This window comes from Eleutherodactylus coqui, chromosome 2 (genome assembly GCF_035609145.1).
Source record: "Eleutherodactylus coqui strain aEleCoq1 chromosome 2, aEleCoq1.hap1, whole genome shotgun sequence".
Taxonomy (NCBI): Eukaryota; Metazoa; Chordata; class Amphibia; order Anura; family Eleutherodactylidae; genus Eleutherodactylus; species Eleutherodactylus coqui.
The window spans coordinates 28105547-28124087 of record NC_089838.1 but is presented as its reverse complement, the minus strand read 5'-3'; the positions used below and the strand labels follow the sequence as shown (position 1 = coordinate 28124087).

Sequence of the window (18541 nt, the reverse complement as noted above, 5' to 3'; positions counted from 1 at the left end):
TCACAAGAAGCGGGGGGATTTAAAGGGATTCAACATCTAACAATTTCATCTTGACAATCCTGTTTTAGGATGCGTGTAGCCCATAGCCAGTTAATTACCATTGGTCAAACTTATCTAACTCCATTAATCAGCTTTTGTCTACAGAGGGAGGTGTAACTGTCTATCTATACCAGTATGCTTTCCCTGCAGCGGCCACTACAGGTGAAATATGGTATTACAGGTTGATCATTTAAAAGACTGAGTTCTTTTGAATCTGACTGATGATCACTCTTCGTATGCAGTCTGCGCTGGTTCATACACTTTGAGTACTGCTGCGGGCATATAGTTTACTTAAACCCCCATATAAGAAGATGATCGAAGTACATATGCCTCACTGTTTCTCTTCTGCAGACTTATATCTAATCAAAGGGACTAGAGGGTTGTTCTGTACATAGCAGGGGCACAGCTAGAAAGTGCTGATGCCCCATAGCAAATTTTTTAAGAGGACCCCCTCCCCAGCACTAGATCTTTATAGAGGTTTGGGCTTATGGATTTGCTGCAGTCAAGCTGTGGTTTTATAATATAATTACTACATGATTGCATCAAAATGCTGCAATTTAGCTGCAGTTTCACAAAAATAGCATTTGTAACATTGTTTTGTGGTAAATGCGGTAAAAAAAATGCAACTAGACAATGCTGTCTGTATAAACCCTTAAGGACCAGTGACGGTAAAAAGAACTAAGTCAGACCCCTAAATTACAGAAGTGCTCGGGGGAATTCGTTGCATACCATGGAAGTCATTTCCTTGGTGTGCAATGGGTATGAATTGCATGTTTTGATCGCTTTATTCATCAGATAACCGCTGTGATCTGGTCCTCTCTTGTCCCATGAGACTTGTGAAAAGTTAACTGCTGCAGCGGCTGCTGAGACAGTCAGAGGTAACTTTCTCTATTGATTCCCTATGAGAGTCACAATGCAATGCAAATGAGAAAGTGACTTCTGGTCTGCTGTTGGATTCGGGTCGCATGTGGCAGCAGGACAAAAACACAGCAAGTATCTCATGAATAAAGCCATCAGTAAGTGCATTATCACCACTATTATCTACTTTTTGCACACCCCCAAAAAATGCAAAAAACTTTCCATGTGCTCCTTAAACTTAGACCCCCATGTTTTCAAGTGTTCACCCTTATAATGCCAACCAAATCTATTCTTTCAGACACCCCCGAGCCCTTCTACCGGGCAGGCCCCATAGCAGTTGCATGGAAGATTCCTGCACCAGGTTCTCCTGCAGGTTGCAAGCAGGTTTAATGGAGGTCCTTGTCCCATTACATTGAAATTAAACCTGTTTGTAATTTGCACAGAGCAGGAATCCTTCCTGGAACTAATCATTTTTTGTAAAACAAAGAAAAACTTACTTCTTCCTCCTCTAATCCAGTAAGATCCCAAAAGTAGCTGAGCCTCATCTGTAAGCGTTTCCAGTGTTCCAGAAATAGAGTAGCTGAAAGATAAATGACAAATACAGTATATTATAATATTACAGCCATATGGGGTCAGAAAGTTGCACTTAATCACAGGGTAATGCATGGCGGCATTTGGGAAGATCCAGTTTCCCTCCTACATATTAGGTGCACCTATCACAAAAACAAGACATGGTACCTACAGTACAGCACCGTATTATAGTATATTCAGTTCCTGCCCAGAATAATATACAAACTACTGTACATTATGCTATACTATAGAAATTGATTGGGATTCATTGCCACCCTGTGGTCATCTCTGGTAATGCATTTTATTTTTCCAGAAATTTGGTATATTTCACTGTACTGTACATTAAAATTGGTCACTTTTGTGGGCAAGACACTTCTTTTATGTTACTTTCACTTTGTTGTTCACAAGGATGGACAACTTCATATGAAAGCAACTTTGGAGTCAATCACGTGTCAGTAGGATTTATTATAGGATGATTTACAAATAGCCTATTACTGGCCATATGTGCTGTGTGAATAATGATGCTAACAAAGATTACTGTGCAATTAAAAATAGATGTGTTCTGCATAAATGGAGGGCAGAGCTCAGAATCAACTCCTCTGGGGGGTCCAAGGAGCCCCAGTCTGACAATGATTGGGTTCATTCGTACACAGCAGGGCAGATATCCTATTGAAAGTATGCTAGTTTCTTGTGCAAATTGCATAACATTTATGATGTGTTTTTAGACACTTTTACATAAGATGTAGTTTTGTGATTTTTGTTGCTTTTCTGAAACAATTTTCAGAATTTTTCCAAATTTTCACAGCAATTATGAAAATTTTGGCAAGAAAAAAAATGATACCGTATGTGGCTTTACAGTCTAGAAGAATTCTTACAATGACCAAATCTATGGGGAAAGTTAAAGAAGTTGTAAAAAAAGAGGTGTCCCTGCCCAGCCTGGCGTGCCTGCTTATCCTCCTGGTTACAAGACTGTGCAAGGCTGATTTTGCCCCGCCAGGCTTCAGTTGACTGTGTCATGTCTTGTACTCAGGGTTGCCACCTTTGTCACCACACAAGGCGCAGTACACTCACTACTGATTGGCAGCATCTCAGCCAACCTACACATCCATACAATAAAAATGATCACATCTCGTACATACCCCAAAAATGGTGTCAAGAGAAACTGCTAAAAATAAACCTCCACACAACAATAGAAAAATTTTAAAAAGTAGAGATGAGCGAGCACCAAAATGCTCGGGTGCTCATTACTTGGGACGAACTTTTCGCGATGCTCGATGGTTTGTTTCGAGTAACGAACCCCATTGAAGTCAATGGGCGACCCGAGCACTTTTGTATATCGCCGATGCTCGCTAAGGTTTTCATTTGTGAAAATCTGGGCAATTCAAGAAAGTGATGGGAACAACACAGAAACGGATAGGGCAGGCGAGGGGCTACATGTTGGGCTGCATCTCAAGTTCACAGGTCCCACTATTAAGCCACAATAGCGGCAAGAGTGCCCCCCCCTCCCCACTGTCAGCATAAAGATCGTTCTCCTCTGCCATAGCTGTAACAGCTGTGGCAGAGAAGAACGATGTTAGCCCATTGAATTCAATGGAACCAGCAATACAGCAGGTTCCAATGAATGCAATGGGCTGCCGGCGATCGCAGGATGAATGGTCGGGAAGGGGTTAAATATATAACCCCTTCCCTGCAATTCATCCAGAAATGTGATACACTAAAAATATATACCGTATAAGACGACCGGGCGTATAAGACGACCCCCCAACTGTCACCTTATACGCCGGGAATACAGCGGAGCAAAGAATAAAAATCATTACTCACTTCTCCTGGCGTTCTGCGGCGCTGCTGCAGGCTGTTGCTCCCTCCTGGTCCCCGGCAGAGCATTGCTTTCTGGACACAGGGCTTGAAATCCCCGCCTCCAGAAAACACACGTGCCTTCAGCCAATCACAGCTATTCAATGACATCATTGTCATTGGCTGTGATTGGCTGAAGGCACGTGTGTTTCTGGAGGCGGGGATTTAAAGCCCTTCGTAGAGAAAGCAATGCTCTGCCGGGAACCAGGAGGGAGCGACAGCCTGCAGCAGCACTGCAGAACGCCAGGAGAAGTAAGTAATGATTTTTATTCTTTGCTCCACTGTATTGCCGGCGCATAAGGTGACAGTTGGGGGGTCGTCTTATACGCCTCGTCGCCTTATACGCCGGTATATATTTTTATTGTAACACATTTCTGGATGAATTGCAGGGAAGGGGTTATATATTTAACCCCTTCCCGACAATTCATCCCGCGATCGCCGGCAGCCCATTGCTTTCAGTGGAACCTGCTGTATTGCTGGCTCCATTGAATTCAATGGGCAAACATCGTTCTTCTCTGCCACAGCCGTTACAGCTGTGGCAGAGAAGAATGATTTGTCTTCTATATGTTCTCAATGGGGTCGGCGCTGCTGCCGCCAGCCCCATTGAGCGCATATAGAGAAGAGAACAGAAATCGCAGATCGCACATAGGTGCGATCTGCGATTTCTATGGCCTTAAGAAGGACCGTTGGGGTTCTTGAAGCCTAAAATCACTCCTAACGCTCTCCCTATAGCAGCAGCACCAGCAGCAGCACTTTCCCTGATTTATGTCAGAATACATCCGTAGCGAGCCGCGGGAGGGCAGATTTTAATACTCGGGTGACACCTAATCTCGCCAGCCACTCACTGCAGGGGGGTGGTATAGGGCTTGAACGTTGCAGGGGGAAGTTGTAATGCCTTCCCTGTCTTTCTATTGGCCAGAAAAGCGCGCAAATTTCTCAGGGAAGAAAATGAAAGTAACCCGAACATCGCGTGGTACTCGTCACGAGTAACGAGCATCTCGAACACGCTAATACTCGAACGAGTATCAAGCTCGGACGAGTATGCTCGCTCATCTCTATTAAAAAGTTATGATGACGATCAGAAAATAGCGACAGGAAGAAATTTGTTTTTTAAAAGAAGCACAAAGTAAGAACTAAGGAACTCTGTAAATTTGGTGCGCTGTAAAAACAAGACCCTCCAAAAATGACAAAGTTTTTCCATTTCATCCCAGTTAGAACTTCTAAAAAGTTTTTCTGTACATTAAATGGTACATAAAATACAACTCGTCTCACAAACAAGCACTGCTATGTTGATAGAAAAATGGCCACGTCCTAAACTGCTCTTCACTCTGGACAGAAGATCCTAAACACAAGTTACCCTGCCCCCATAGTCTCCTATTAGGGTATGTGATAATGGGTTTGGTAAACTAGATGTCCTATAAACATTAAAGCTGTTTTAGAGACAACTTCTCCACATTCTCTTCTTCCATGTCTGGTGTCATGAGATATATATAGTATTTGTATAGTAACTCATGTACATTGCTGCTCTGAATTGTAGTTAAGGGGTTAATTGTCCTTAGACTTGAGCCATAGTCGTATTGAATATGATTGCTGACAGACGCCTTAAGTTATTCATTAGTTAATTACTTCCTACGCTGTAAGAACATCTAACATTACCGTCCTGTAGTAAACATTTGTATCATATGATTTTCCATCTTGATGACTTAAGGGTACTTTACACGGGGGGATTACCGCCTGAGTTCTCCCTGGAAACAGCAAATTTGGGCTGTAATCGTCTTGTGTACCCGTGGTCACCAACAGGGCACTGAGCGAGAAATCGAGAGATCGGGAAGGGGGGCAGGAACAATCGTGTCTGGAACAATCCAAGCCGGTCCGCCTCCATTCACTTAAATGACTATCGCAGTTTTGTAAGCAGATGAGTGATGGTAGGAGAGCAGTCGGTGGGATAACTGTCGGGCGCTTATGCACCCGACAATCCTGTGTAAGGGGGCGCTTATTCTGCAGGAGGTTTTTAATCTTTCTGAATGAGATCCCTCATAAATTATAGTGGCTGTTTGGGTTAGGGATGTCCAGATTGGAGTTTGGAAGACATTTAAGAAAATTGGCTGTTATCCCATTGTTTTGTTTTTTTTTTTGCCTTCCTCTGGATCAACAAAGAGCGGGAAATACGCTCAACTGGATGGGCAAATTTCTTTTTCAGCATTGCATACTATGTATGTTACAAGAAACAGTGCCATTCCAGTCCATCTCTAATCAAGTGAAAGGGGCTGACCTGCAATACAAGAAACAACCTATGGTCAAGGGTGGTGCTATGTCTAGGAAAAGAAAGAGTCTTTTTTTTAAATCTCTGACAAGCTTCTTAAAGGCGTTGTCCCGCTTCTAGCTGTTTTGCTGCAGGAAGCATTGAAGTGAATGCCACTCAACTTGCAGTACCAACCTTAGCCATTGCACAATGTATGGAGCTGTCTGCTTCCTGCAGCACAACAGCTAGAAGTGGGATAACCGCTTTAAAGCAATCATGAATCACATTTAATGCAATATCAGTGGTTTCCAAAACTTTTTAGGATGCATTTACATATTGAGGTTAAATAGTGAGGCAGATTTACTATTGAAATGCACCAGTTTCCTAGGGACAGAAAACTATCCTACAAGCTTTGCCTGAAAAGGGATGTGGCTTTGCAGGAAGGGCACATGGCTTATGGAAAAAGAGGGTGTGGCCTAAATACAACCTTGTGCAGCAAAAATGTGCCAAAATTTCACCACAAAAAAGTCATAAAACTAAGGCAACTAATAGGTGAAATAGTCATCTGACCCATTGTGTGAGTAAATCATAGGGTATATTCACATAAAGCGCATTTTCATGATTTTGTTGTTTTTTTGGCACAAAATATTTACAGCAATTGTGAAAATTTTGGCAAGAAAAAAAAGATACGTGGCCTCAGCTTTTTAAAAACTGTTGTGCTTCACTTGATACCTGCCAGATTGAGTAAAAGGTTTTGGTTTACAGTCATCCCATGTCCTGTTTCATCGAACTGGCAAATGTTAAGGAATTGAATGACAAATAGTTTGAGCTCTGTTTACATTGGCATCATGGCCTCCGTTTATAGCAGAGCCATAACAGCTATGTTGAATCCATTTTTGGGGGTAAAAAATATGGGAAAGCTTGACAGAAATCAAAAAACATAGATGTGAACAGAGGTTTAAAAAGTTACAAAACTTTTTATTATACAATGATTAAATGAAATAATAAATAAATCCTGCTATTTGTATGGCGCCAACTTATTCCTCGGTGCTTTCGAGTAATTTATTTATTACCTCCTAGCTGGGTACTCATTTTACTGACCTTGAAAGCTGGAAGTCAATCTTGAGCCGGCTACCTGAACCTTGCAAGGATTGAACCTGCAACCTTCAGGTCGTGAGCGAGAGCTTAGGACTACATTTCTGCTGCCTTAACACTCTGCGCCACATGAGGCTCTAAAAAGACTGGGGGTTGGTGGGGAGCTGGGGGGGGGGGTTAACTAAATCGAATGCACCAGAATTATGGCTCAATTTGCACCAAACAACTAGTGTACATATCTTGTGCTACATGTATGTGTTTTAGATATTTTTTTATGCCTCACTAGACAAGGAGGTATGGCTTAGTCTAAAGCGGCATGGTTTAAAAAATACCAACCTGTGCTAAAATATAAATAGTCTTAAGCAGGGGCGTAACGAAAGGCTCAGGGGCCCTGATGCAAAAGGTGAGCTGGGGCCCCCACTCTATCTGTATCTGTACCCGTACCCATACCTAAACCATGCTGCACAGAGGCATAACTTGAAGCTTCTGGGCCCCAATGCAAAACCTGTAACAGGGCCCCCAACTATAATGCTTTATTCATAGTACTGGGCTTCCTATATGGAGAAGAGAGGCCTTATAGGCCCCCAAAGGCTCCTGGGCCCGGGTGCAACCGCATCCCCTGCACCCTCTATAGTTACGCCCCTGGTCTTAAGGTAAGCTAAGTAAAAGGTGGTAAAAAATTATACAAAAGTATCTAAAGATGCATCAAATGTATTATAGAGTGTGCACCGCTGTGATAACCTAATGCATCTAGTCTAATTCTAAGCTGTCTGCATTTAAGGGTGCTTTTAGGTTGGGAGACCTGTTGGGCGCAGATGTCTGGCAGGTCGTCCCAGCCATTATCGTTCCGACACAGGAACGATCTTCCATCTGTGAATGAAGGTTCAGTGGGCTGGAGATCGTTTTGGCCCACCCGCCTCTATTCACAGTGATGGAGAAATTTGGTAGCCTTTAAGAATATTGATGTCTTTAAGACACTGTGACTTCAGTTCATGGTGACCTATCCCCTAAGCTGGTGGTCAAGCGCTACGAGACTGAGGTTTGAGGCTGTAATTAGGAAATTCCGGGAAATATGAGGAATTTGTATTTGTGGGTTATCATCCCCCAAGCATGAGGGAAACAACCGTAGGGGTGAGTGTCGCTGGTCAAATTAAGGATAAATAGCAATAAGCAAGTGGTGTTATAATATGCCAAGTTTGTGGTTCCTTAAAGAATACACATGAGAATCCCACATTTATGCCAAGGAGTTGTCAACTCTTTGGTTTATCACTTTGTTCCTGATGTATTCTATGTCTAAATGAGTTTTGGGTATAAATAAACAGAGAGGGAGGATCATGTAGATCATTCTCTTATTGAAACCAGAACTTGTTTTTGTCTGATTCTGTTAACCACTTAAGTATGCAGCCTTTTTTTTTTTGGGGGGGGGGGGGGTTTCCTCCCCATTTATTAGAAAATCATAACTTTTATTTATCCATCCACGTAGCTGTCTGATGACTTGTGTTTTGCGGGACGAGTTGTATTTTTTTTAATACTATGTAATGGGCTATATAATATACTAAAAAACTTTTAAAAATCTTCTAACTGGAGTGAAATGGAATCAAATGAAGTTCTGCCATCTTTGAGAGGGTTTTGTTTCCACGGTGTACACACTACAGCAAAAATGACCCGATAACTTTATTCTATGGCTCAGTATGATTACTACGATACCAAATGTATGTAGTTTTGTTTTTGCTTTACTACTTTAATTTTTTTTTAAAAAGATATTTTATTATTTTTTTATTATTTTCTGCTGCCCTCTTCTGACGGACATCATTTTTTACATTTTTCAATCAACATAGTTATAGAAAGTCTCGTTTTTTGTGAGATTTCCTGTAGTTTCTATTGAAGTACATGCAACTTTTTGATCACTTTTTATTATATTTTATCTTGGAGATGGGGGCGACCAAAAAAGCACAATTCTCGTGTTGTTGTTTTTTTTTTCTAACAACATTCACTGTGGGTTGTAAATAATGCATTAGGCCTTAGTCAGACGGGCGTTTTTAGCCGCGATTTGCGCATGCGCATGCGTCTGGCGATTTTATAAAACCATTGCTTTGCAATGGTATCGGACACGAGCGCTTTTTATGCGCTCGTCCGATAAATTATAGAACAGAAATCGCAGATCGCACCTATCTGCGATCTGTGATTCCTGTTCTCTTCTCTATATGCGCTCAATGGGGCCGGCGGCAGCAGCACCGACCCCATTGAGAACATATAGAAGACAAATCATTCTTCTCTGCCACAGCTGTAACAGCTGTGGCAGAGAAGAATGATGTTTGCCCATTGAATTCAATGGAGCCGGCAATACAGCCGCTCCATTGAAAGCAATGGGCTGCCGGCGTGCGCGGGGTGAATTGTCGGGAAGGGCTTCAATATATAAGCCCTTCCCTGCAATTCATCCTAAAATGTGTTAAAATAAAAAAAAATTGTATACTCACCTTTCCGCTGCAGCCGGAGTCCAGCCGCGGCCGCTGTCAGTTCTCCTGAACTGCTTCTCGGTACTATTCAGCCGGCGGGGCTTTAAAATCCCCGCCTGCTGAATGATCTGCCTCTGATTGGTCACAGCCCTGACCAATCAGAGGCAGGTTTCACTCACACACCCATTCATGAATGGGTGAGTGACTGCTGCCTCTCAGCGCTGAGCCAATCAGGGGCAGGTCTGACTCACATCCATTCAGGAATTCATGAATGGGTGTGAGTGAGACATGCCTCTGATTGGCTCAGCGCTGAGCCAATCAGGGGGCAGGTCTGACTCACACCCCCTTCACACCCACTGCAGGACGGCCGCGCGGAGCTCTGGCTGCCGGGAGAAGGTGAGTATATATATATTTTTTATTTTTACATATTTTAGGATGAATTGCAGGGAAGGGCTTATATATTTAAGCCCTTCCCGACAATTCATCCCGGGCTCGCCCGCAGCGCATTGCTTTAAATGGAGCCGGCTCTATTGCCGTCTCCATTGAATGCAATGCGCTGGACAGCTCCGGCCCGTTTCTAATGAAACGCGGCTAGGAGCAGATTTTCGGGCGATTTGCGGGCGACTTGCACGCACCGGTCACGCGATTTGCGGATGCATATCCGTCATGCGATCCGCAAATCGCGCGAAAAAACGCCCGTCTGACTAAGGCCTAAGTTTGATAAATCGGACTTTAAAAGGCGCAGCGACACAAAATATTTTTTTTCTTTTTTTTATTTAGATTATAAATATTGCAAAAGGTTTTTTTTAAAAAAAACAAAACAACTTTTATTACATTAGATTTTTTTAAATTAATAAAGCTAATTTTCACTTTTTTTTTATAAGTCCCCAGAGGGGACATGAACTTGCAATGCTTTGATCGCTCCTGCAGCATGATGTAATGCCATAGCATTACATTATACCACGATCTGACAGGCAATCTATCAAGCCATGCTACAGGCATGGCTTGATAGGCAATCTGCCATGACAGCCCTGGGGGCTTTCAGAAGGCCCCCGCTGCAATTGCAACCAAGTGACACCCTGGGAACATCAATCGGGGAATTTAAATGCAGCTGTCAGAATTGGCCATTGCATTTAAAGGGTTAACAGCTCCGATTAGCGACGTATCTGATTTTTGTACTGCGGGGGGTGGGTGTCAGCGGTAAGAAACCGCCAGAACCTGTATTGTATGGAGTGCGATCAACCCCTGATCCCCCTCTATGCATACCCCGAATGCGCAGGATGTAACTGTACATCCTGTAACGTTAATTGGTTAATAAAAGGTGGCCTCTGCATATCTGGAGTGGAAATCTCTGTGCCGATCTCCCATGTAGTGGCTGGCGCGACGAACCCCGGCCGATCAACTATTGATGACCTATCCTGAGGATAGGTCATCAATATTATTTCACTGGAAAACCCCTTTAACCTACCTGACTTTCAGATTTCTTTAACAACAGTAAACAGGCAGTCATTCATAGATGAACGACTGCCTGTTTATAAAGGCCAATTCGTCATTCGGTTTTCTGCAGTCTAAACTGAACGACGAGCAAATTCATCACTGATGACGGGAATCTGAACAAAATATTGGCCCTCGCAAAAGGGCCCTAACACTGTGTTGATAAACCTACTCCATTAGACTCTTTTGATTAAAAAGGACCTCTGACAATGAGTTTACTACAGAGTTTCTCTCTCTTGGAAGTCCCGGAGATCAGCTGTGGAAGAACGTGATAGCGAGTGTTGGATTTCCCTGCAGTGCCTCCACTGGTGAAATGAAGTATTGTACAGAACCTGTTGAATCAATCAGCTGTGTGTGTAATGCGCTTAAAGGTTGGGTCCTCCAAAGCAAGAGACACAGGTTGTAGCCACTTTCTGTTCTAGCTAACACATGGCTAATAGAGGGTATGAGCAGGGGATCTAGGGAGCTAGAACACTGCTACATATTCTGAATGGAACATATCAAAGTCTTTAATTCTACAAAGAGGGGAAAGATATCCAATCAGATATCAGACTGCAATATGAGCATGGTGCTATTATCACTGCCACTTAAGCAGCTGTTATGACTTCAAAGAACAGGACAAGTCACCGCAGGTAAAGTGCCCTTTAATGCACCCCCACATGAACGTGAGGCAGCGGAGCATAAACCGCATATTGTGGTAAGTAATAATGTATGACAATTTCCCGGCAATCCTTGTTTACTATGGATGGGTAAGACTAGCTGCTTTGGCTTTTACAAGCACAATGGGCGTGTCAATCACCATGAAGAATCTCTGATATAACCCGAGCATTCCGCTACTGAAGGGAATATATTGTAACCTAATGCTCACTCTGTTCCACTCATGGGAGCTTATTTCATTACAAACCCTTTACTTGGGTTATCACATTCAATTGGCTTTAAAATAACTTTTTTTACAACAGAAAACTCAAATGGCCACAATATCTATATATCTTTGGACTTAGTGATACATTTGTAACACAGTTTAATTTGTTCTTTTTTTTGTTACTTTGTGGAATTACAGGGGCTAGTCCAGGTTTCAGCTATAATTTTTACCCGTCTCTGATGTCATTTATGGTAAATTTGATGGGTAGTGTTTGGCCATGCCCCCTTTTGCCTAGCCCCACCCACTTTTAGAAAAATGTATTTTAGCAAAATAAGGATAAGCCATGATTGTACGACCCATGGGACTCCAACCCATCAGCAGAATGAAGGGGCTGTACTGTGAATGCTTGTATAGGGGAAATGCTCTCCAGAAAGTGCTGTAGCCCCCCTTCATTTTATTGATCATAGCATATCCTTTGTTTTCCCATAAAATCCCTTTTAGTAGATGGGAATTATTAGGAAATTATAGAACCAGGGTTTCCGGTGGCGCAATGCGCCACACAGCTGTGCTATATGCACGTCACACACACACAGCACTGCTGCATACATTGTTCATCCCATTCAACAGGGATCAGAAGCAGTCCTGAGGATGAAGGACCTGTGATGACATCATCATCATGCTCCTTTCCTGATCATATGTCGGTGGCGCTCACCTTGAGTGAATGACTTACGTGCTCTGCTCCTGATCACATGACGGTAACGTCATCAAAGGTCTTTCATTGCCAGTGAGGGGGTTACATGCCCCGCCCCTTGCCACATGATGGTGATGTCATCAAAGGTTCTGCATCCTTGTGCAGATTACGGGCGAACTACAAACCCCCTACAGCCTAAGTTGCTATGGAATACTAACGAACACATAGCCGAACAGCAGCTGTGTGCATACAGGACTTGTGATGATGTCACCGTCATGTAATCAGGGGGAGTTCATGTAGCTCTCTCACTGGGGTTGAAGAACATTTGATGACTTCACTGTCATGTGATCAGGGGCAGAGCATGTAAGTCACTCACAAACCCACTCACTCACGCACGGACAAACAGGTCGTCGTTAGTAGTTTGATATGGACAGGGATCATGCATTTGGTACAACCTCTTTAAGATAATGATGTAGATATAGGACTATATATGGGCCGGTATCTGAGCAGGCGGAGCATGACACAGGAATTCAAAGAGACCAACTCTGCGTTAGGCACCACCCCTGAGGTTTCAAAAATTAATTACAAATTAATAATTAGTTTGCTTATAAGTTACTTACCCCAAAGGGCCATGAAAATAGAAAAGAAGACAGTGGCCGGGTTGTCAAATAAATGACTTGCACGAGCCATACCACAGGCAGTACTTAAGTTCCAATAGTCACATGACTTGTCACACAAGGGGCACATTGTGAAACTTTCTTCCTCGTTGCACATTTCTTTGCTATGTCATAAATAAAAAAAATCTTGTGAGAAGCTTGCATAGTGTAATCACTTTGGGTATTCACTTTAAGTGCTTTTTTACTATGTGGTTTGGTAAAGGGAGGGGTGGGAATTCTTACCTAGGAATATCGGCCTCAACGGTCATACATCCATATAGAAACACTATAATCCCAACTAGAGAAGCAGGAATAAGTAGCCACGTATATAGACCGAGCCAGGCAAAGTATAACCCAATTTTTTCTCCAAAATACTTTCTGAAATAAACAGATTCAGGTAAAAACACAAGTGAAATTAAATTTTTTTTTAAATTTTTAAATTTAAAAAAATATAGAATATTTTTTGTTTAAAGAGGTTTTCTAAGTTTGTTTATTGTATACAGTTGTGAAAATTAATAAAACAATCTGTACTCACCACTCAGAGCCCCGCCGATCCAGCAGCACATTTCCTGTTCTCCCCGTCGACACTGTTTGCATCCTGTTCACATTAAGTATACAAACTGACTGCTGCAGCCAATCACAGACCTCAGCAGTCTACAGCAGTCTAATTTCATACACGGCGCCCGTGTTACTGCAGGAAGGAGACGGCCGCACTTCAGGACGGACGTCTCTCTGCAGCGCCGGAGGAAAGAACATGTGACCGGCTTCATTGCTGGTCATGTGTTCTTTCTTCTGCTCTGCGGGGAGTCGTCTGTCCTGAAGTACGGCCGTCTTCTTCCTGCAGTAAGGGTACGGGCGCATCGGTGCCCGTGTATGCGTGCCGATGTGCCCGTGTGACTAAGCCCTAAAAGGGTATTCCCACCTCGGGACTCCTAATTCAATATGTTTAGAATCACAAAACAATACACCAAAAGATGTGTATTACCAAAATGCTCCGTTCTCCAGATATTGCAGATTTTGATTCCTCTGCCCTCGGGTTGTTTACTGCTTGTTACCAGGAAAGCAGACCACCCCTTCTATGGAAAGAAATAGCAGAGCACAACTGTAGCTGGTGGCCGGGCCGATGGCTAGTGTACTCCTGAAATCCCGGCCGTCAGATTTAGATGAAGGAAGTGTGCAATTACCGGCCTTCTCTGCGATTTCTTTCAGTTAGATAGGTGGTCTGTTACCTAGCAACAAGCAGTAAACAACCAGAAGACAGAGGAATCAATATCTGCAATATCTGGAGAATGGAGCATTTTGGAAATAAAGATCTTATGGGTTAGTGCATTGTTTTGTGATTTTGAACACATTGAAATAGGATTCCCACGAAGGGAACACCCCTCTAAGTATCTTCATAGGTGGGAGACCTCCTCAGGTACAGGGGGGTTCTGTGAAAGAATCTTTTAAACTTGCTTTGTGTTTCTTCAACCAAATTCGGAAACACTGAAATAAAGGGTAGAATTCAATATAGTCACTTCCTGACTTGAATAACACCCAGAATTATATTCGGGGCGAGATTTCCACTGTTTCAGCTATTTTCTTCTTTATTGCTCCACCGCGGAATTCCGCACCGTGAAATCTCCCGTCCTCACCCGCGGCATGCTCTATTTGCCGCGGGTGTACACGCTGACGGCTTCCATTGCAGTCAATGGAAGCCATCCCTTCACGCTATCTCCCGCAGTAACACAGCGGAAGATAGCGTGAAAACGCTTTCCCGCCTGACGCGGCGTACCGCCGCCGCGTCATATGATGCGGCGGCGGTGGGTGGGGAAGGGTCATGCGGGCGCAAACAAGCCGGATCCGCTGGTAAGTATGGGGTCTCTGGGGGGGCGCCGTGACGGGCTTCGCCGCGGAATATTCCGCGGCGGAGCCCGTCACGCTCATGGGCAGCCGGCCTTAGGCCTCATGTCCACTAGCTAAATAGAATTGCGGATTTCGCAGCGGATTTTGCCCATAGGGAATCATTAATTGCGTTTTTCACACACGGGAGAAAAAACGCGGCATGCTCCATTTTGCCGTGGATCGGCAACATTGCTATCACATTGATAGCAATGTGTGTGGATATGTGCATGCAAATAAAAATACCATTCAAAGCAAATCCGCGCGGAATCCGCTGCGGAAATCCACGTCAGATTCTGCGCGGATTGTATTTTTCTAGTGGACATGAAGCCTAAGGCCTCATGTCCACGGGGATAGATCCGCAGCGGATCACTCGCACGCGTGATCCACGCCCCATAGGGATGCATTGGACACCCGCAGGTAATTAAATACCTGCGGATGTCATTTTCCCCTGAGGCGCATATTGCGTGTGCGGGAAAACACCCGCAGAATGCTCCTTTTTAGTGTGGGTCTCCCGCAGGGACGGCTCCCGAAACCTATGGAAGCCGTCCGGATCCACGGCACACCCGCAGCTGAATTCCTGCTCTTCGGCGCGGGGGAGCAGGAATTTAAAAAAAATGGAGTACACGGCGCATGCGTGCGGCACGCTGCCGGCGTACCGAACACATCCGCCGGGTCGTGAAAAGAAAATCCGGCCTCGACGGAGGGCAGATCCGCAGCGTCCGGACAGTAAGTTATGCTTACTTTTTAGCCTCATGCCCGCGGGAAAGGAGGTACCCGCTGCGGGATTCTGCATGAAGAATCCGCGGCGGGCCTGATTTTCCCCGTAGACATGAGGCCTTATGCGTCTCCAAGTCTATAAACTACAAGCATACATGTAGTCTGATCCTGCTGTGATATATTTTTCCCATTCCCCCTGCCTTTTGCAGGCTATGGCTTAACAAGAAGAAGGGGCACAAGGAGTAACACACGACTGACTCCGTAGAGATGCATAACTCTGCATAGAAGCTGTATACAGAAAATGCTAAGAGCTTTTTAAGCAAAACTATGTGCAAAGTTGCTTCATTTTCGATGCACTGGAGCAATGCAAAAAGTTGGCAGCAAAAGTACGCATACCCTTTCTAAAAAGAATGAAATACTAATTGAAAAATCTTCTTAAGCACATTTGAGCTCACTTTGTATTCAGTCCTTCACGGCTATGGATTTATACAGTACAATGTGTTAAATGGCGGAATATCCATACAATAGCTCCGAGCCTTGCATTCTATACCCATGACAAGATGATCCGAGCTCCATGGCAGGGGAAATGGATATTCCAAATGGCCGGTAAATTGAATGATAAGTGTAAAATATAGAGTAACAACTGCTGTGAGCGAAGTAACTTCTTCTACTCTCTATCTTTCATTAGCTGTGTATCATGATACACGATCAAGAGTAAGTAGTTAATGATCTCAACTCGTCTGTCATCGAAAATGTTCTAGTGCCTCTTTCCACTTCAGATCTTATCTATCAGTCTTGAAACAAGGATCAAATTTCCTGGATAGATGTCATTGTTTCTTTGCCAGCTTCCCAAATGATTAACCATGCAAATCAGTTTTGGTGCTTTTCCCAGCTAGGGTTGTATCCTCTGCATCTGCTAAAATGTCCCTGTTAAGCTGGAGGAAATAAAAGTCCATCTTTGTTTTGCAACTTTTTCTCATGTTTTCTGGCAGTAAGAGACCCCAGCGTAATTCCGGGGAAAGGGAAGCTGGGACTAATTGTAATGGGATTTCTATACAGTCACATTTCCTAAATATACCCATTCGTCTCTGTGTGGTCTCATAAACATCTATTTGTTTGGTGGCCAGTCATTGTTTTTGGGGAATGTTCTACAAAAGTCAAAAAGAAATTGTGTAAATTTGAATTAATGTGAAAAATTAGGTGGTATGTTATGATGGTGTGGTGGCTTATATGTACACTGTGCACATTCTTCTAGCCAAACAAAATCAAAAGCTCCCTATTTAGAGAAGTTAGCATGACCTCTTGTGACCCAGCTTCCCTGACTTCTCCACAGTATCCACATCCTGACTTTGCTTACCGCCACTACTTGACCTTTTACTTGTTTGACTATGCTCATGTCTGCTTCATCATCCTGATCTTGCTTGACCTCTGTTATCTGACCCTTGCTTCATCAGTCTGCTCTATGTTTGCTCCCAGGTACTGCATACCGCAGTTACCTGACCATACTCCTGTGTCCTGCTCATCCTATCCTCACTGGCACTGGTGTATGTATAGGGGGTGCAGAGGGTGCAGTCATATATGGTCCCTAGGGGGACCATAAAGTCTCTCTTCCTCATATTGCCAACCAATACTATCAATGAAGCTTTATAGTTGGGGGCCCAGTTCCAGATTTTGCACTGGGGCCTAGCAGCTTCAAGTTACACCTCTGCTCACTGGTGTGTTCTTATATGAACCCTTTCCAATCCACTGTCTGACATCTGAAGACATTCTTATTGAAAGCTGTACAGCTCCGATGTCGGAAGACGTCCGTCAGGGTATTCTTACTGTACATTACTGGCCGCTCTGTTGTTGGGGGCCTCTCCAGCATGTCCCATACCGTAGTACTGGCTCTAGCCAGCAGATGGCACCATTGTATAATGGCAGAAAGAGAAAGCCCCCCTAGGAAACCCTGAATCCAAAATTAGATTGCAAAGGGTTAATGTTCTGCTGTTGTTGCCCCATCAACCTTACTTTTAATCAATTCCCATTTATTCTGCTTCTAGTTCTGCTAGATGCTTACCCAAGACGTCAAACACTGTAGCAACTTGGGTACTAAAGTTCTGAGGCTAGTCAAGTACCTGTGTATGCGGACAACACGTCTTTGAGGAACCTAAGAGGTGAATTGCCTGGTGGCCTACCAGCAAGATCTCCTGGTCAACGTTATGATGTTTAATGATAGTCAAAGACCCCCTCTTTAGTACAGCATGTAGCAATATGCAATTGGAAGTGTATGGAGGTACAGTATGGGTCTGTAGACTTTTCGAATACCGTATTGTGACTGGCCAAACCTGTATGAAGTTGTAATACAATTATGCACATTTTGCCTAACTTCTCACAAAAACTCCAAGTTAAGTTTTTGCCCATAGCTTCCCTGATCTCCTGACTTACAAAGACTAACTAAAGTGGGCAAAGATTTTGGAGATTCTCTCACCTTGCACTTCTGTAAAGCTACTTAACTACAGACCAAATATCCCCTCGTACAGAGCTTAAGCATATGGCCATATTATGGATCCATCATAAGGCATCCATAGAAATATATAGGCACCGATTGTACAACGCCTGCACAATGCTTTGAGAATACAAAGTCTTCTAGGTTCAACTCATCTGTTTAGAAAGGTCTACCATATTGGCTAATCAAATTTTTCTCCATTTACCCATCTTCTACATTCTCCATCAAAACTCAACCCCCATCATCCCATTGTATACCTCCCACACCGTTCTCCCTAATGCCCTTCATATCTGTACATACACAGATATCGGCTGGTGACCGCTTCATGCAGCTTTATGTACAGAACCAGGGACCTTTACCTTTTGTGTCACCCAGAGGCGTAACTTGAAGCTTCTGGGCCCCCATGCAAAACCTGTAACAGGGCCCCCAACTATAATGCTTTACTCATAGTACTGGGCTCCCTATATGGAGAAGAGAGGCCTTATGGGCCCCCTAAGGCTCCTGGGCCCAGGTGCAACCACATCCCCTGCATCCTCTATAGTTACGCCCCTGGTGTCACCCCTATTTCTTCATAGACTGTAAGGTATTGTGAGCAGAACCCTCACTCCTACTGGTCAAATTGTGATATTACATGT

The 18541-nt window shown here is 43.7% G+C and overlaps 1 protein-coding gene across 2 annotated transcripts in view; it reads right to left on the bottom strand.

The window, feature by feature from the left end:
* The window catches only part of ANO2 (anoctamin 2), a 270743-nt gene that overhangs the window by 131435 nt on the left and 120767 nt on the right, over nucleotides 1–18541 (bottom strand). For both annotated transcript variants that reach the window (XM_066590524.1, XM_066590523.1), the window contains exons 11-13: nucleotides 13061–13195; nucleotides 12782–12942; nucleotides 1395–1477 (exon numbers count right to left, since the gene is read on the bottom strand). In XM_066590524.1, coding sequence (XP_066446621.1) covers nucleotides 1395–1477; nucleotides 12782–12942; nucleotides 13061–13195 — 379 coding nt within the window. The remainder of the gene's footprint in view (nucleotides 1–1394; nucleotides 1478–12781; nucleotides 12943–13060; nucleotides 13196–18541) is intronic.